We start from the raw sequence: 20,753 nt of genomic DNA, 5'->3' as shown, positions 1-20,753 counted from the left end.
ACGAGGTAGATTAGCAGTGTAAACCAGAGCAGCTGGCTCGGATATACATTGCCCACATTCTTTCCGTCACTATTCTGAGTGATTGGGGAGAGTGTTTCGCTATCAGGTTACTTGTTTGCCTCAGTGATTTGGGGTAAGTGGGTAACTTGAGTTGAGCGGAGGTGTCATATGCCTGTATGCTTACAGCTATGGGTAAGGCGACCCGGGTGATGGATTCCGCGGCATTTACTCAGGTTCCCCGGATCTCCATTTCGTGGCATGGTCGTATCCTCGAGGTGCGTATTTATCTTAATCTTTTTATTATTTTTTTATCACCATTTTGGCTCTTTTTGATCACATTGTATTCTTTTTTAAGCTTGGGGTACTCGTATCTGCCTTTCCTAGTCCCCAGGATACTCGGGGAGGCTCGTTTTCCTATCGGCCATCGTTCGGTCATGATAAGGAAGAAGCGAGCTACTACAGTCGGCGACTTTCGCCGGAGGATTCTTTCAGAGACTCGTGCGCCGGTGAGTATGGTTTTGACAACACACATATGTGTATTTTTTTCCAGTGGCTTTCTTATGTTTTGTGTTTTGTAGATCGATCTACGTCCTAAGAGTTTGATCGTCGGGGTCCCTGAGGTCGTTCGAGCAAGTGCACTTCGCTGCCGTTTTCGAGCCCTTTGTCAGGGACTTTCTGTTCTCTAGAGGACAGGCGCTTGGTTTTTAGGCGAGCGTGTTCTCTGGCAGTTTATGTCCGAGGAGCCTTTGAATCCTACGAATCCTCCGATCCGGATGCTATGTCCGGATCTGCTGTCTACCAAGGATCGAGCTCAGGCGATCCTTGGTTATCCAGTGGAGCAGTTGGTGTTACCGGATGTGTCTTACCCGATGTTTGTTGCATCCAAGCTAACTCCTTTTCCCAACTTTTGTCCTGGTTAGCATTTTTCTTTTCTTTTTTCTATCTTTATATATTGTTCGAAACTTTGACTCTTTTTATTATATTGTATATATTTTAGCGAGTCGAGCTGGGTGGTTGGGTGCCTCCTACGGTGGAGGTGACGTATACCGACGCTTTTGGGTCAGTAATTCATGAGACGCTTCTGGCGATGGAGGATGAGGACATACCGTTGGTACCAGAGACGGTTGAATCGGTATGTTTATTCTACACATGTATATCTTTTCTTTTTCATATATCATATACATTTTTATAATTGTCCTTTGTTTTTATTACTTTTGGAACAGGTTCCACGGGAGATCGTGAACGGCGTGGTGACTATGCGTGCTTTCCGAGCTGCTTATTAGACAGCCCTCGTGGCTTTGTCATGCCACGATCATCACATGGTCGCGGAAAGCCTTGTTTTATTTTCTTATCAAAGTCATTACACATGCGTGTATTAATCTTTGTTTTGGATTTTGCAGGATGTACAGCAGCCGTCTGGGAGCCGCTGAGCATCTTGACTTCCATTTTTTGTTGTTATTATTATTATTATTTTTGCCTTATGGAAAATGTACATTTTTCAAATTTTTACTGTTATACATATGAGATATTTTTTGTATATATCATATTTTGTTTTTTTTTTATTTCCATAAGTATTTAAAAGAGAAAAATTTTCTGAGGGAGGTAAAGGGTTCCTGACTTACCCCCCTCGAAAAAATAACGAAAAAATAAAAGAAAAAGAAAAATGAAAAAAAAAAAGGGGAAACAAAAAAGGAGGAAAGAAAAAAAAAAAGAACTTAAAAGATAATAAAAAAAATAGAAAGGAAGTTAAGAAAATAAAAGAAAATAAAATATAAAAGAAGAATAAAGAAAGGAAACAATACTGACAAAGGCAAGCGTATGGATTAGTCATAAGATTTCGTTGATATTCCATTATTTGGTAGTCCGAAATACGGAAATAATCCAACCAACATGTCGCGACAGAATAAGGAGCGCGCAACTGGATGAGTTGCGCGCGGCAAGCGCACGCAACTCGTGAGATTGAGCGCCACCTGCGGGTGAACTTTCCTTTGGGCGGAAATTGCCGAAAAATTATCCCATTAGGATCTACTAACGCGATTTCGTGTAGGCTTTTGATCATCTCACATTCATTCGTTGATAGTATTATTCATAAAGACAATTGTTGCTCTCTTTTTTACTCGTTCTTTTTCTCTTTTCTTTTGTTTGAACAATGGTGAAAACGTTTGAGCAACGTTTAAAACAATGGGTCACTTCCCTTTCTACTGAGGATAAATTAGCCTTTAAAATATACCACCTTGACCCTCTATTATGTTATATGCAACTCAACATAAATTTCGATTTCCTTCCTGCAGCTAATTATTAGGACTCGAACCACCATGTTTTTCCTTTTAAGAGGGATGAAATTGTCCCATTACCTGGTGAGTTTAAGGCTCTACTAGGCTTCCCTGCAAATACGCTCCATGTGACGTATGCCCCTACTTTGTCAGATTCGAAACCTTTGTTTCAACGAGTCTTTGGCTTAAATGAGAATGATATGGCCAAAATTGGGACAGAAGAAGGCGTGAATTTAATTCAATTTATTGAACATTCGTCGCTCCTCATGGCAACTTGACTAAACAACGTTTTAAAATTCGTGTTTTGTGTTTTTGTTTTGTTGTCAATTGTTTACTTAGAACAGGCAAAGAACATGGGGATTATTCAATGGTGTCCATAGTGGAGCAAATAGAGGGATGTCATTCACCCGCTCCATTGGCTTTGGCGGAAACCGTACTTTGCTTGAACCGTCTTAGAGGAGATCCAAACAAGAATGGTTTCATGGGGAGTTCACTCCTATTACCTGTACTCTTTTTTTTCGTCGTAAATCAACGCAACTCTAGAAGTTGTGCTGGTCACCTTGAATATTGGCAAGTCCGTAGCTACGAACTTTTCTGGTAAAGTGAGTCCTGTAGGAGGAGCAAACTTTTCTGCTTCGAAGTACTTATTCCCCATTGTGGAACGAAAAACAATCTTCTCTAACGACTTCTCTCTTATAAATAATTCATCCATCTTTTGATGCAAAGCCAAAGCTTTGGCATTTTTCATTTCAGTTTTTTTGAGTTTCTTAATTCTTCTCTATTCGGCCTCTTAAGCCTTTTTCTCTCTTAAGCGAGCAATCTCTTCTTGGAGTTGCTCTATGGTTGACATCGTTGTTGGACTAGAGTGTGTTGTCGAAGGAAGATGGTTTGAAAGGGGTGAATTGTTTGATGGTAAACGTAGAATGCGAGCGCCCGAGAGTCTTCATTCCCAATCTTGGAAACCGGCCCTAAAGGAAGAATGGAAAATTATGAAAATCGATACGCTTGTTTTTTTTATAAAAAGGAGAAAAACAAAGACGCAAGATACATTCGAACGGATAGCATCACCTTTAAACAATTCATTAATAATGATATTGTTTTTGGAGAATCGAAATGACTTCGCAGGAAGAGGCGCGCGCAAGGAACTAGGTTGCGCGCCGATGGCACGCACAGCCCTGGCTCTTGCGCTTGGTGTGGTCGCGCAACTTAATAAGTTGCGTGCGCCACCTGTCCGTGCGATTTTTTTTTCCAAATAGTTTTTTTAGTTTTTTCTTTGTGTCTCTTTTTATACGACTTTTGATTTTTTATGATACCCTTCGAATGTGACTCAAAATTACGAAGGGACAACTTCGTAATTGGGAACCTAAACCAAAGCTAAAAAGCTATCCTAAAACACGTCGCAAATAATCATGTAATCACGTAAGCATACCGTAAGCCAAGATCCACATAATGCCTTTCTAATGGTCAAAAGCTTGGGTTTCCAAAGGTACCATATCTTAAGAAACAATGCACAAATCAATCACTAAACGTGTTGACTCATGACATAGTCCTCCTAACATTTTGTTGGTGATATGGGTGGGATGATTGTTATTAATTTTAGGATAGAATCCTAGTGTTGGCAACCCCTAATCAATGAGCCAATCCCCATGGGTTATAGTGTGCTATGATTATGCATGATCCTATCATTATGCTTTTTTGTATGAAACTAGTAAGGAGTCGCAATGAGTTTTAGGAAAAATCATAAACCTCGTTCATGCCTTTCTCCCAAGTAGAGTTCAAGGGATATTTAGCACGAATCGTAAGTTTACCCATTCCCAAATTGGTCTACTTTTATCAGAAATGAGTTCGGGAGCGAGGGTACTAAAATAACGTTCCCTTTAGAGGGGGAATCATTATTCTAGCCCTAGTGTGTCGCCACACGGGGGGACACGGGGACGTAAAAATGAAAGAGAGGGATGGGGTTTCCCTCGCTTTTGGCATAGTGGGCCTCTCGTTGGGGGCCCGCACTAGGGGCTATTAGCTCAGTGGTAGAGCACGCCCCTGATAATTGCGTCTTTGTGCCTGGGCTGTGAGGGCTCTCAACCACACGGATAGTTCAATCCTTTTTCATAATTTCATTACCAAACAATATATGCAATGTGATACCTAAAACCTAAGTTAGTTTATTTTATTTACAAGGATTAATCACGTAGGAATTACATTGCAAAAGTCGTTATTCTTTATTTGATTAATATTCAAGAAAAGAACAATAAATAAACAATATTCGCCTTGTCTTAACTGATCAAAAAACGATGAATTATTCAATTCTATTCTTTATTTAACGCAAGATACTATGTCAAATTAATTAATTAAAAGTTTGTTTAAAGTTATCAAACAACACTAATTAATCAATTAAAGGTTGTTTAAACAAGAAAAGAAAAGGTGATTGATCTAAGTGCTCGGGAATTTACCACTTTTCTTGTTCGGGAACCTCTACCGTAGTAATAAGTAATAAAGGGGGTGAGTGTTTAGGACAAGAGGATTGATAGTACACAAGTTCACAAAGTTTCTGCTAGAATTTCAGGTTAATTTCTGTCTGTTTAAGCCTCGTATTAAGCCTTTATTTTTAGGGAATGGGTGCATTTAGGGTTTCGAGTGCTCTGCCGCAGCAGCTGTCGGGCGCATTTGAAAGGGTTGCACGCGCTTGTTCAGCGCAAGTGATTCAAGTGCGCTGCTACGGGCAGCGCAATGGAACGTCTTGCGTGCGGTATTATGGTAAGATTCGATTTTATATTTATATAAAATTCTGAATCTTCCGCGAGCGCATCACTAGAGGCTGCACTGGTCGTCACGCGCAACCCTATGAGTTGCGCGCGCCAGACCAATGCGACTCTTTGAGATGCGCGCGGATTTTTCTGCGGCAGCTTTGATTTTTAGCCTAGGCGCCTCTAAGTCCGTCAAATTAGGTTTAGACTTCGGGTTTAAGTCTAATTTCTAATGGGGCTTAGTTAATTGGAATTTAATTCATTTTGTTTTGGGTTAGGCTAGGTATTTTTTATTCTTGTGGCTTAATCAGTTGTCCATAAGCATTCTTCACGTTGATCCAACACAAAGATGGTTTTATTTATCGTCATAGCACTTCCGGTCGGGACAGGAGGCCAAAAGTAGATGTCTACAAAGCCCGCGTCAGAAAGTTTCATTACCTCTTTCTTCACAACCTCTTACATATTAGGATTCAATCGACGTTGTGGTTGGATGCAAGGGCAATGATTCTCTTCCAAATTAATTCTATGCATACAAAAATTAAGACTTATCCCTATAAGATCATCAATGTTATACCCGATTTCTTTTTTATGCATGCGAAGCATAGTTAATAGCATAGAAAGTTTGCAATCATCGAGTTTAGCACTAGCAATTACAAGGCATTCCTCATTATCATCAAGAAATCCATTTAAGATGAGAAAGCAAAGGTTTTAACTCTACCTTTTTACCTGTGACTCAGAATTAGAACATAAAGTTTCCATTACCTCAAATCCCTCAGTATTAGGGGAATCTAAGTCATTTACCAAGGAGTTAATTTCGGCATCTCCATCTCCTTCTCCTTCTCCTTTAGAAACCTCCAAGGTGAGAATAGCTTCTAACGGATCATTAGCTAACTCACAAGGCGTATCATCTCTCGTAATCTCATCATCACATCAATCCTACAACAAGTATTCTCAAGCATAGGCGACTTCATTTCATTGGTTAGATTAAAAGTTACTGTATCATCACCAACAGACAAAGTAAGAGACCCAAACTTGACATCAATAACAGCACCTGCAATACACAAGAAAGGTCTACCTAAAATGATCGGGATATTACTATCCTCCTGCATATCCAAAACTACAAAGTCAACCGGAATGAAAAATTTCCCAACCCGAACGGGGACATCCTCCAAAACACCTAAAAGGTATTTTACAGAACGATTCGCTGTTTGCAAAGTAATTTGTGTGCATTTTAAAGCTCCCATATTCAACCTGTTACAAACATAAAGAGGCATAACAGACATACCAGCACCTAAGTCACATAAGGCTTTATCAATGAATAAAGCACCTACATGACATGGGATGGAAAAACTACCAAGGTCCTTAAGATTAGGTGGGGATTTATTTTGCTGTATAGCACTACATTCTGTAATTAGAGTGACTGTTTCCACACCACCAAAGTCTTTTTTCTTAGTAATTATTTCCTGTAAAAACTTTGTATACGTTTGAACTTAAGAGACCAAATCAGTAAAAAGAACAGTTACCTCAAGGTTCTTGACCATAGCCAAGAACTTACCAAATTGTTGATTTACCTTGGTCCTTTGCATCCGATGTGGGAATGGTAGCTTTGGCTTGACAGATGGAAGCTCGAAAACTTTCTTTTTCTCTTTCTCAACATCACTTGCTTTGGCTTTCCTATCCTTCAAGGTGGAAACATCATCCAGTGTCTCCTCTACACCATCACTTTTCTCCTTCTCAAGATTCGCATCATCAATAGGCATTTGGGGGCCTTCATAGCTAACACCACTACGAGTAGTGATAGCATTGACGGTCTCCTTAGGGACGGGTTGTCTCAGTAAGTGGCCAAGTTGCATTTGGATATTGGTACCTACTACTTGTGCGAGTTGGTTCTTCTAATGCTAAGTCGTATTTTTCAACTCCTTGATGCTATCTTCAGTGCTTTGCTTCATGAATGTCATAATTCTCATGATGTTAGACATAGTAGGCTCTAATTAAGTGCTAGAATTTGAGAATGTTGTTGTTGAGGCGGCCTAATAAATCTTGGAGGACCATAATGAGAGGCCCCTTGTTGATGGAGTGGAGGCCTTACAACATTTTGCTAAGGTTGTGACCATTGTTGCTGAGGTTGAGGATTTTGAACATTATTACTTTTATATGAAAAGTAGGGATGACTCCTCTAACCTGGATTGAATGTGTTAGAATATGGGTCATTTGGTTGCCTTTGTTGAAAGGCATTCACCTGCTTGGTTGCAAAGTGACATCGATATCCAAAGTGACCATGTACACCACACACTTCACAATAAAAAATAAAAAATAAATAAATAAATTAGTTTGCAAAGGTTGAGAAGACATAGCATTAACAAATAAAAGAGAAGAGTCTTGAGTGGCCTGTAATGCCTCATTCTTTGCAGTTAATTGAACCATTTGAGATGCCATGAGTGAATAGGCTTCAATTTCCATCTTTCCTTTCTTAGATCAAGTTCTTAGAAAATAAAAGTGGTTGGCTGCAAGATTTGCAAGAAAATTATACCCTTCCTCGATTGTTTTGTCAAGGAACACACCACCTGCTACAGAGTCAACAATACATTTGGTCTCGGGTTTTAGTTCGTTATTGAAAATACGAACAAGATTCCACTTCTCAAAATTGTGATGCGGGCATGATCGTTGAAAATCTAGGAATCTATCCCATGCTTCCCTAAGAGATTCCCCGGACTCTTGAGAAAATGTTGATATTTGGTATCGAATCATTTCATTTTTTTTAAGGGGGAAATACTCTTTGAGGAATGCTTAGGAAATCTTCCTCCACTACGTCTCCTTGACAGTATTCAACCACTTTTGAGCTCTATCGCAAACGGAAAATCCGAACAACATCACTTTCAATTTATCTTGAGTGACTCCTTTGTGGTGAAAAGTAAAGCATAATTGTTGAAATCGCCGCAAATGATTAATTGGCTCGTTAGTAGGATGACCGCTAAACTGATTTTGTTGGACCATACTGAGCAATGCGGGTTTAATCTCAAAGCTCTCTCCAATGATTTCTGGCATTTTGAGACCCGTTGGAATGTCATATTGGGATGGTACCCCAAAAGAATTAAGAGACCTATTATCAGCCATCTCTCGTTATATGTTAGTCTGTGTGGTAGGACTCTTCTACGAATGGGTCTTATTTTGCTTTCCTTTCCCTTGCTTTTTTATTTTCCTAAGGGTTTTGTCCAAGTCTGGACCGTAGGGATCAAGTCACCTATTTGTTTTTACCTAGGCATAAACAAAAAGAAAAGAAACTAATGAGATTGCCCCAATTGGAACTGAAAGTTCCAATGAGATAATGGAAAGAGTTTAAACAATCAAACTAAAACTAATAGAATCTAGCTGTATCCCCGGCAACACCGCCTAAAACTTGATGAATAAAAATTTACATCGCAAGTGCACGGTGTCTGTTGTTAGCAGAGACTTAGCAAATACGGGTCGAATCCCACAGGGAGACAGGTTCCATTAGATTTTGCCCAATTATATAAACTATTTCAATAAACGAAGAGTGATTTAATGATCAATTAACTAAAATAGGACAATAATAAAAATAAGGTTGTTCTTAGATAAATTAAAGTATAGGGCATACGTTCGGTAAACCATGCTTATACCAATCTAAGAAATGCAAACAATCTATTAGTAAATAAACTAGGTCGAATAATTAAAGCACTTGTTAATGCTACTGTCAAGAACTAACACTTACGAATTAACATATGTAGTTCGGTCGCTAACATAGTCAAATTCGCCAATTGTAATTAAGCCTCTAAAAATATGATCTATATGAATCGAATAATAAAGCATAAATCAATTGGAATCATTCAAACCCTAATTCATAAATTCATAAATAAATAAGCATAAATAATCAAGGTATAAACATGGCTTCCCTTAATTAGTCCTAGAAAACGACTACTTAATCATAATTGAAATAAACAAAAGAAAAGGAATAAATGAACTTGAATTCATAATTAATAAAATAAAATACGAAAGATTGAATGAAATACCCCAAATATTGAATTAATGAAGAAAAATAATCAAGGGTTCAACAAAGGAGAAGAAAGCTAAAAAGAACGTTCAAGTCTAAAAATAAAGCATAAGAGGCAAAATAAAATCCTCTCAATGTTACGAAATATGGTGGATATCCATTATCTTTGTGTATCATTCCGGAATATTCCAGATCTAGGGTTTATTGTTATCCAAGAAAACCCTAGTTATATTGTATTTCTATATATATTTCCCCTACTCAATGGAATAATAGACTGGACTATTATCTCCACAATTTCTCTGTTATTCCCTTTATTTTATAACACGTTATCAGCACCAAATATAGCCAACTAAGCGGAATATCAAGGGAAGTCTTATATTGTTAATCTTGATATTGGAAATCAAAGCAACCGTGAAATTCAATATGAAGGTTTTGTTTAATTAATTAACCGCAAATATTGATGCTGCTAAAGGTATGCTTATTTCCCTTTTTGATGACATGCTAAAATCATACTCCAGTATTAATGCACTATTTATACATAAGCCACAATTAGAATTAGATGATTAAACATTAATCGATTGAGTGGATTACCTAGAGTATTAGATCTGATAGTCAAAGGTTCACATATGATTTATTATTTCATCAATCAATTTGTTTCAAGTAATTTCTTGATTGATAGTATCTACAAAGATAATAATCTTGGATCCAATTTGGAAATATTATATATTGACAATGGTATTTATCCATTCAAATTGCATAATATATAATAATGACCATTACACAATACGCCTACTCACAATCAATACTACGTATATGTTTGTTGTTTTGTTTTGCCTGAATACATTATATAGTAAAGCATAAATTTCATCTACTATATTTTATTGACTTCATGTTTAAGATCAAACAGTTTTATCTTTAATTTTTTTAGTCTGCTTGCGTTTAGCCTCATACAGACAATGTTTATTTACTGTATTTATTTTGTGTCTTTGAAATCATGTCCTGATCTTGATGATAAGGATTGACATAATCTTAGTGATAATATCTTGTTATTATCCTCTTTAATTTTTTTTTTTTTGTGTCAGCGAGAACAACGAAAGAAAAAACAACCAACTTAAAAAGACCACAAAAGAAATTCTCTAGCACGAGCCTTTCTAGCTAACCAATGTGCAGGAGCCACCCACTCTCTAGGAACCTTCAAGATCCTGCAAGCCTCAGCTGTAGATAATAGTTTCCTGATATCCCAAAGTAACTAGCATAAAGAGATATCGTCCCGCTGCTTCTGGGCGAAAATAAAACCCAAGATCTCAATCTAATTAAATAAGGATCTAGCGAAAGCCTCTAGAGAAGGCATTTTTAATCCCCAGAAACAAGCTCGTAACACGGAATGTAATGCTGATGAAGACACAAGAGAAGCACGGACACCTCCCCTACGAACTGTTGGCGAAACAAAATCACAAAAATCCAACCAGCACCTGTTGTATTGTCCGAAAAGGACCAAGACGCATCACAAATCAGACAAATATCAAAAACAGAAGTAGGCCCCCCCATAAAGAGTAATAGTGACACCCGAAACAAAAGGTCGCAGACAGGGACCCAAGGAGGAGAGACGAAGGCTAAAAATTGAGCTTGTTGCCCCCGTTCAATCAACTGGGAAGAAAGGATAAAAATATCATCTGAAGAGACATCATGTTATCAAAATCGGACATTATTGTGAAAAAGCCAAATAGCCCATATTCTATAAACTAGTTGTACATATATTGTTGCTACAATTACTCCCTAGATTAAGGTTGACTTATATTCTTTATCTTAATCAAGGAAATCATCAATGATTCAAAACATTCTTTATACTTGATTCCTATGATACTCGTATTTGATTATATTTCCATTCACAAACATTTATCATGAACTATATCCCAAGACTGTTGCAATATTAATCATTTATGGATGTCTTTATGTGTTAATTATTTCATTTGTATGTCTTGTGACTCGTGATGACTACTTAAGGCTAGTTAGCATTGCTCTCATGATCTTTTGTACCTTATGTGAGTAATTATTCGCTTTGTTTATAATTGTGTCATGTATGCAGTAGCATTGATACTTATAATACTCTATTAAACCTATCACTTTCATTCATAATTATGTGATCGATTGATACTTATAGCACTCTATTAAACCTATTACTTTCATTCATAATTATGTGATTGAAGAGAGATAAACTATTAACCCAAAAAAAAAAAAAAAAAAAAGTGTAACATCTAATTCCAAATTTTCTTTTAAGGAAAGTGCAACATCTAATGAATAAAATAAAATGGAGCAAGTATATTGTTTTCGGAATGGATGGTTTTTTTAATCATGTTTAAGTGGTTATATAATGTTTCTTATTACAAAAGATTGTTTATTTGTAAACTAGTTAATGTCTGTTATGAATTAGTGTAAAACTAGGAGATGATTGTTTAGTATCTATAAGGAACTTTACTAACTAGCATATCATTAGTTCATTAGTGTATCTTGACAATTATATGAGGTCACGCTCAACTATTATAATGAGTAATGTTTTAAGTTTATGGACTAATCTTTAAACCTGTAACTCCTTGATGATCGCAAAATTACTTATATTGTTATACATTACATGATGCATGTCATAATTTTATTGATTGCGTAAATGTTTGTTGTTGACCTCGAAATGTAGTAGTATTTGTGTAAAGATTATTTTGATATAATTAATTGAAAATTCATGAGAATTGAAAATTCATGAGAATTGAAAATTAATTGAAAATTCATGAGAATTGCAAAACATCATTACACATCGTTACATATATTAGCTATTTGAGCAAGAAATATTATCAATGAGGTTTAGGAAATTAAACATGGCATTGTGAGCAACTTACTTGAAAAATTTTTTTGCCCATACTTTACAGATATTTCAATTAAATAATTGATATGATTGGGTCTAAGGAACATGATTAAGTGTTTTATAAGATGTAATTTACCTTGCTTGATACATGATTTTGACAAAAGAGTTTATGAATTACAAGGTACAAAATATTTTAAAAGGTTGTTGGACTAATTTCATACCCCCATATGCAAGGATTAAGGGAAAATATTATTTATTCTATTATATATTTTATTTAGTCCTTGCACATAATAATAATATACAATAATGGCCAATTTTCGTACGTAGCTTATATATCAATGATTTATAGAGGTGGCCACATGATTGTTAAATATTTAGAATGACATCATCTTGAAGATAGATATGAACTAATGGCGTTGACTATATATATACCAATTGTACATTTTCCAATCAAATTTGGTGTCCTAGAAAAGCATCATCAGTTGCTAATGAACCTAGAGCACGCCTGAAGTGCAATAGGACTTGTAGCCCAATAGGTTCAAAAGATTATATTAAGTAAATTGATATGTACCATGATTATATAAAATACTCCAAAAGAGTATAAAATGTCCAACGAGCTTAGCATGGATCAAGATTATAATCAAAAGCAATCCAGCAGAGTATGAGTTAATATTAGATCAAATATTAGTCGTTTGTCTTGCTAATTGTATAAACAAACACATGTTGGTGTTCTAATATTACATCATACTCATGCCCATGCATAAAGTGAGTTTAATAAAGTGATCACTAGTGTTGGAAAACTTACTAGAGTTCAATCTTAGAGATATGATTGGATGTGATAATTAAATTAGGCCATCCGGGTTCAATAAATACCCGTTATGGAAACCTAAAGTTTCATTTGATAAGGGTGCTGACACTCCTCAATGTTAGATATATGAAATGAATTGAATGGTAAGACATAACATTGAGATTGAGCTATAATAATTTGTGTTGATGAAAATTTCAAGAGTTAATAGGTCTTGATTTTCATATACGAGAAGAGTAATAGGCGACCAAAAGTTCACCAGAATAACTTATATATTATTTTCAAGTATTAGATGACCAGAAACTCACCAAATACAATATTTTAGTCTTCAAAGATCTAAAAGATCACCACCTAATAGAATTACAAGCAAGTGATTTATGCTTGTATACCAATTCTTTTTTATTGGGGCTATTATATGTCAGCACATAAGAAAAAGGAGAAGAAGGAAAAACATACAACTGCACAACACATATCTCCCCATTGACATTGATCTCCATAAGAGAAAATATTATGGAAAATGTAATAATAAATACACATAAAATTTAAAGTTAATGAATAAATGATTCTTCATTGAAATTGTTCTCTAGAAGAGATAGATCTTATTTAATACAAATCTTCTGAGAGATAAATTTTGATTGTTGTTTTGGGTGTTTTTTGTCCCTTGGGAGAGTTACGTCACAAAGTCTGGTCCGGCTCAAGCTGCACCTGCAAAAACACGGAGACTCCGGTTGTTGGAGCTCCGCCTCCGACAATCAAGTTAGTAACTTGAAAGGAATAAAGAGTACGGAAATTTAGGTGGGTATCTGCTTGGATTCCAAGCTCAGGTATTCTTTGATGAGAGAGAATATGTGTGTCATAAATGATTGTAGATGTCCCCAAAATGGGGGAATATCTCCCTATTTATAGGGTTTCTAGGAAATGTGCCCCTCCCTAGGTCACTCGATCTGACCTAGGACTGGTGGTCTGCGCCGCAAAGTGCGGATTCTTGGAATTAGGCCCTTGAAAGCCGCAATTCTGATGAAAACCTGAGATTTCCACGTGTCAGCTAGTGAGTGGTCGTTGATGACCTGCCAGCCCTTGACACGTGGAGCTTTCTCATTGGTCCATGCGTCTAGGGTATTTTTACCCTAAACATTTGCCCCTCACGGGGGTGACGTGGCAGGCCACGTGGCGCCTGTGACACGTGTTCCCCCATGAGAGGTGAACAGTAAAAACGGCTGGTAATAAATTCGGGGTATGACGGAGATGCCCCCGTTTCACCCTCTATAAATAGGGTTTTACCCCCCCCCCCCCCTCCTCCCCTCACTATTTCCATTTCATTGACTTTCTAGAGAGAGAAAGAGAGATTTTTAGAGAGAGATACTCTGATTCCGTCTACGTTAGTTTTTCAAGATTTCTGTGTGCGTTCTTTGACAACACTCGGTCACCCGTCTATAGCAGTTTTTAGAGTTTTTCAGAGTTAAAGTAAGGTAACTACTTGTACCCTCTTTCAGCTTTTCTTCCTTTCCGCCTATTATACATTTTTTTTCCGTCTGTATACATTCTTTTTTCCGTCTATATACGTTCTTCGAAAATAAAAATGGACTCTCCATCCACACACTCGACACTGCCTAGGACATTCAGTCGGTCTCCTGGTACGGCTGAATCTAGAACCGGGGGTGCCTTTTCTGATCAGTCGGAACTGCTTTGCTCATCCCCAAATTCCTCCCTCTCTGTGTCTGTGCAGGACACAATGGCCAAAGTTAAACAAACGGCTGTTAAGCCTAGACGGCGGCGCGCTAGGGAAGTGCCCGCAGATGGTGCGGATGAGCTAGAAAGTTCATCAGATGGTGCCCCCTCTTCCCAAAGTAACGTGAGGGAGGCAGACGATGAGGAAGTCGTCTCCTCTCAAGAGGCGGAAGAGGCGACAGGCGGCGAGGACGCCGCTGAGAGACCAGGGTTAGAGGCTTCTGGCTCTGGGCAAGATAATTTCGCGGCTGACTACCAGCAGCCGGCCAAGATCTCTGTTAGCCCTGAACCGAAGAAGACAAGGATGCTTCCGGGTGATATAGCCCTGCTGTAGAGTGGCTTCAAAGCCTTCAAAGAGAAGTACCCCTTGGAAAGGGGTGGGATATAATTGTTCCGCCTGGGGACGCAGTTATGGCCTGGGAGGACGACATCGAAAATGCAGACAACTACTTCATCTGCTTTGAGGCGGTGATAGAAGCTGGCCTCCAGTTCCCCCTCCATACGGGGATAAGGAAAATCCTCAAAGGATATGATCTGGGCGTCTGGCAACTCACTCCCAACTCGTGGATGAATATACTGAGTTATATTGCCGCCTGTGAGCTCCAAGATATAGACCCCAGCTTCTCCGCCTTCGCTCATATGCACTACCTGAGCAAGGCCCCAGGCGGTCATGGGGCATGGTATACTCTTACCACCTTGCCCCAATACCAAATAACTTTGGACAAGGTGTCCAAATGGTCCGGGTGGAAGGAGAAGTTTTACTTGATCTCCTCCCCCACATTGAGACACAACCGGTCCTTGCGTCGGTATAATAAAGAACCGGCTCTCCTAGCCAGAAAATGCGCCCTCCCGATACGCTCCTCTAGAGCCCAGGAGTAGAAAATGGACCCGGGTTTCTTCGAAACCACAATTGAGCCCTTGGGGTATGGAACTCAGATTATTGTGCCAAAGAACTGGATCCCCCATCCGGACTTCTTTAAGGACGAAGCCTTTTTATCCACCTGCGGGTTAAGCACCATGTTTCCCAAGGGTAGATCCACTTTACATTCGGCAATTTTGCCATCTTTGTTTTTGTACTTCAACTTTTATTACTTTGACTAACTTTCCGTTTGCCCCTTGCAGCCGACGCCTTGAGAATGGTGGACCCAGAGAAGACCCTGGCGAAATCTGCTGCGTAACTGCGCAAGGGGCAGCTGCTTGCTAAAAAAGCAGTCGTTGAGGCCAAAGAGGCCAAGAAAGGCGGGGTAAGACCGCCTGACCTTTCTTTCAATTTCCTTTTTAGGGTTTTTTGCCGGCTGTTAACTTTTTAATCTTTCCTTTCCAGGGCACCGTCAAAAGCATTCCTCACTCCAACTCCAAGCTTATCAAAAGACCTGGAGACGAGCTGAACAAATCTCCGGCTACTAAGGCTGTTAAAAAGAACCCTTCTCAATCAACCCCCTCGGCCAAGCCGGATCGTCCTACGACCGGCGGCAAACCACCCTCTGCTCTGAGGGCTTTGAGTGAGAGCTCAGGGGGCTCAGAGAAGAAAGCACCGGATGCCTCTGAGGCATCGAAGAGTAGCGAGCCACTCAATGCTACAGGCGGTGTTGTAGCGACTGGGAAGGAGGAAACCCCACTGCCCCAAGCCCAAGGTAAGAACCGTATTGAAATTCCTTGGCCACTTGACTTCATGAGAGTCAAGACTATGGTCGACCCTTCCGGAGGATCGGTAAGCAGCCGGCAACGGATGAATACCAGCTATGCTGCATCTCTCTCACTAAGTACTTATGGTGCAGATGCTTCTTCCGGGCCACCAGACCTCCCGGCATTTGCCAAGAAAATGGTGAGGACTCTCACCCGGTCTGAGAAGAATTCAGTGCCTGATCTGCAGGTGGTGGATTTTGACCGGATAATGGGCCAGCTGGCGGAGGTAAGTAACTCAACACTTGTGTTTTTTTTATTTTATTTTATTAAGTATAAACTTTCCGGCTGATCCTTTCTAGGTTATGCTGAGAGTGGACGGGCTTCGGGGCCCCTTCAGGCGAAAACAAGACGAGGTAAATGATGCCAAACGGAGGGCCACTCAAAACCTGAACTCTACTGAATATGCTAATTATATGTCTGAATTAAAGATTAAAGCAGTAGAGTTGCAAAAGGAGGAGCTGATCCGGAATTTGACGGCTGCCAACGATGCTGCTACCAACCGGGCCAATGACCTTGAGCAACAACTGAAGAATGCTCAATCTAACCTCAAGGCATTGGAGGGGGCTGACCAGGAGAACGCCAAACTCCGGACAGATGTCACCCGATTGGGGATCAAGTTGGTCACACTGAGGAACAAGCAAAGCGATGCCATTGCTAAGGAGCAGCACCGGCTGGTGGAGGAGAATGAGCGGGACAATGAGGCCCGCCTGAAAATAGCCTGGGGGCTCCTCTACCCGGAAATAGACTATGATGTCTACAAACTTCGGTATGATTACGCCACTGCGGTGTATGATGCCCAAGTTCTGGGGGAGGCAGCTCTGCCTCGTTTCAAGGCCTGGGTTGCTGAGCTGGGGTACGAAGTCTCCGATGATGATGAGGAGGAGCCGGCGGAGGGCCAGGGAAACCAAGACAGCCAGCCTCAAGCGGCTGAAGATCAGTCAGGAACCCTCCTTGCCGACCATGACCAGCCGAAGCAGTAGCAACCTCAACATCCCTGAGTCAACCACTCCAACTTCTGCGGCAGTATGCCATTTATTTTCCTTTCCGGCTTGTAGGCCGAGTATTGTTGTACCTTTACCAACTATGTAGTCGGGTAACATTAGTTTTTGTTTCTACACCGGATGTGATTTCGGCTAACAATCTTTTTGGCCTTTGTGCCAGTTTTAATTTTATAAAGTATTCCGACTCAGTCGGTTTTTTGTATTTAGGTTTGATTTTTGAATTTTCAGTTTGCGTGTATACTTGTTATTTTTACCGAACTTATCAAAAGCATGCAGCAAATGGTAAACCCGGCTGTTCTTGCCCCTGGACGGCTGTGTGGTTGGTTTTAACTTGAATTGATTGATTGGCTTAGAAATGTCTGATGCTTTAAAGAGCATGATATATTTGTAAGCCAATCAATCACAGTAGTGATTGCCCCAACCCAAGTGCACAGCCATCCAAACAACAAGCGTTCCGGCCATCTACCCAGACGGTAAATGACCGTCTGAGAAGGTTGCATAGCCATTACAAAACTCTTTTTGCCCCCATGGGAGAGTCTGTGCAATTTTGGAATAAAAAGCCTAAGTAAGAACTTCGGTCGGAAACCGGCTGATGTCTTAGGACATCCGGTATTCCAAAAACTTAATCGTTCTATAGACTGTTCTGGTCAGACGATTATGAGTTGACCAGTTTGGTCATTCAATCTTTGTCGTCTGCATAGGTACGTAGAGCAAACAGAAAGGCTGCTCTTTGCGACGATTGCACCCGGAGGGGTGTCGTCAGACGCCGTTATCCATGCTGGGACAGGCAATTTTATAAAAAAAAAATAACAACCATCCGGCCACTGGCCTCTAGTCTAGGTTGAGACCGACTGTATAGCCACTAAGCGTTTTTGTGCCTAGTTTAGTTATGGCCATTGGCCGCATGTCACTTGGACGTTAAATTTGCTACTAAGTTTCAAACTTAGTTGGTTTAGCAACTGACCTGTCTGTGCATTGCCCAGACGGAATGGAAATTATAAAAACAATAACACAATTGAAAACAAAAAGAAACTTTTCATTAATGGACTCTTTGTTTTCAAAAAATTTACAACTCTCAGAAGTAGTACTTTTTTAAGTTGTCTACATTCCAAGTTCTAGGCAGGCGTCTGCCGTCTAGGGTTTCCAAGCGGTAGGTGTCATCCCTTACTTCTTCATAGATCCGATAGGGGCCTTCCCAATTGGAAGTTAGCTTTCCAAGCTCATTGGCTCTATCGGTTGCCTCCATTTTTCGTAACACGATGTCGCCAAATTTCAAAGGGCTCTTGTGCACTTTCTTGTTGTAGTCTCTCGCCATTCTCAGACGGTATATCTCATGACGCAGGGCAGCATTGCCCCTGCGTTCCGGGAGGGAGTCTAGTGCTAGCCGCATGGCCTCCCAATTTTCCTCTTCATCATAAAGCATGACTTTGAGAGTTGGCTCGTAATGTTCAATGGGCAAGACGGCTTCAGCACCGTATACCATGAGAAATGGGGTTTCACCGGTTGCCCCTTTGGCAGTTATCCGGATGGCCCATAGGACATGAATTAATTCTTCTGCCCATAATCCACCGGCTCTTTCCATTTTCTTTTTGATGCCGTCTGAGATGAGTTTGTTGAAGGCTTCAACTTGATCGTTTGTTTAGGGTCGGCCAACTGATGCAAAACAGTTTGAGATCCCTTGATCTCCCAACCAAGTCTTAAGCTGAGGCATTTCAAACTGAGGGCCATTATCAAACACCATAGACATAGGTACCCAAAATCGGGTGATGATGTTCTTCCAAATGAAAGAGATGACATCCTTTGTCTTGATGTTCTTGACCGCCTCCGACTCCACCCACTTGGTGAAATAATCCACAGCCACCAGAATATAACGCTTTCCGCCTGGTGCAGGCGTATAAGGACCTAGAATGTCCATGCCCCACTTAGCAAATGGGACTAGGCTGTGGATTGCCGTCAGATCAGTAGCCGGGCGGTGAATAAGCTTGCCAAACTTCTGACATTTGTCACATTTCTTCACCAGCTCTTTGGCATCTGCCTCAAGAGTAGGCCAAAAATAATGCCGCCTGGCTCTAACGGCCAGGGACCTGCCGCCTATATGGGAGGCGCAGTATCCCGCATGCAACTCTTCGAGAACTTCCTTCCCCTTTTCTGGGGTAACACACTTCAATAAAGTAGAATTAGATGATTAAACATTAATCGATTGAGTGGATTACCTAGAGTATTAGATCTGATAGTCAAAGGTTCACATATGATTTATTATTTCATCAATCAATTTGTTTCAAGTAATTTCTTAATTGATAGTATCTACAAAGATATTAATCTTGGATCCAATTTGGAAATATTATATATTGACAATGGTATTTATCCATTCAAATTGCATAATATATAATAATGACCATTACACAATACGCCTACTCACAATCAATACTACGTATATGTTTGTTGTTTTGTTTTGCCTGAATACATTATATAGTAAAGCATAAATTTCATCTACTATATTTTATTGACTTCATGTTTAAGATCAAACAGTTTTATCTTTAATTTTTTTAGTCTGCTTGCGTTTAGCCTCATACAGACAATGTTTATTTACTGTATTTATTTTGTGTCTTTGAAATCATGTCCTGATCTTGATGATAAGGATTGACATAATCTTAGTGATAATATCTTGTTATTATCCTCTTTAATTTTTTTTTTTTTTTGTGTCAGCGAGAACAACGAAAGAAAAAACAACCAACTTAAAAAGACCACAAAAGAAATTCTCTAGCACGAGCCTTTCTAGCTAACCAATGTGCAGGAGCCACCCACTCTCTAGGAACCTTCAAGATCCTGCAAGCCTCAGCTGTAGATAATAGTTTCCTGATATCCCAAAGTAACTAGCATAAAGAGATATCGTCCCGCTGCTTCTGGGCGAAAATAAAACCCAAGATCTCAATCTAATTAAATAAGGATCTAGCGAAAGCCTCTAGAGAAGGCATTTTTAATCCCCAGAAACAAGCTCGTAACACGGAATGTAATGCTGATGAAGACACAAGAGAAGCACGGACACCTCCCCTACGAACTGTTGGCGAAACAAAATCACAAAAATCCAACCAGCACCTGTTGTATTGTCCGAAAAGGACCAAGACGCATCACAAATCAGACAAATATCAAAAACAGAAGTAGGCCCCCCCATAAAGAGTAATAGTGACACCCGAAACAAAAGGTCGCAGACAGGGACCCAAGGAGGAGAGACGAAGGCTAAAAATTGAGCTTGTTGCCCCCGTTCAATCAACTGGGAAGAAAGGATAAAAATATCATCTGAAGAGACATCATGTTATCAAAATCGGACATTATTGTGAAAAAGCCAAATAGCCCATATTCTATAAACTAGTTGTACATATATTGTTGCTACAATTACTCCCTAGATTAAGGTTGACTTATATTCTTTATCTTAATCAAGGAAATCATCAATGATTCAAAACATTCTTTATACTTGATTCCTATGATACTCGTATTTGATTATATTTCCATTCACAAACATTTATCATGAACTATATCCCAAGACTGTTGCAATATTAATCATTTATGGATGTCTTTATGTGTTAATTATTTCATTTGTATGTCTTGTGACTCGTGATGACTACTTAAGGCTAGTTAGCATTGCTCTCATGATC

At 39.4% G+C, this 20,753-nt stretch overlaps 1 protein-coding gene and 1 non-coding gene across 2 annotated transcripts; one reads left to right on the top strand and one right to left on the bottom strand.

Moving 5' to 3' along the window:
* Positions 1–5,904: 5,904 nt before the first annotated feature.
* Positions 5,905–6,870, bottom strand: LOC145565157 (uncharacterized). The gene is made up of 2 exons (XM_081625244.1): positions 6,589–6,870; positions 5,905–6,480 (listed from the first exon to the last, which is right to left on the bottom strand). Exons 1-2 carry the CDS (start codon positions 6,868–6,870, stop codon positions 5,905–5,907), a joined length of 858 nt encoding a protein of 285 aa, XP_081481370.1.
* Positions 6,871–7,658: 788 nt separating this feature from the next.
* Positions 7,659–7,765, top strand: LOC145565877 (small nucleolar RNA R71). Its single transcript, XR_014095240.1, has one exon. It is a non-coding gene; the product is annotated as a small nucleolar RNA R71 (small nucleolar RNA).
* Positions 7,766–20,753: the final 12,988 nt, after the last annotated feature.

This window comes from Chenopodium album, chromosome 10, assembly GCF_948465745.1.
Source record: "Chenopodium album chromosome 10, dcCheAlbu1.1, whole genome shotgun sequence".
Lineage (NCBI taxonomy): Eukaryota > Viridiplantae > Streptophyta > Magnoliopsida > Caryophyllales > Amaranthaceae > Chenopodium > Chenopodium album.
Note: the sequence above shows the minus strand (reverse complement) of the source record. Positions and strands in the feature narration are given on the sequence as shown.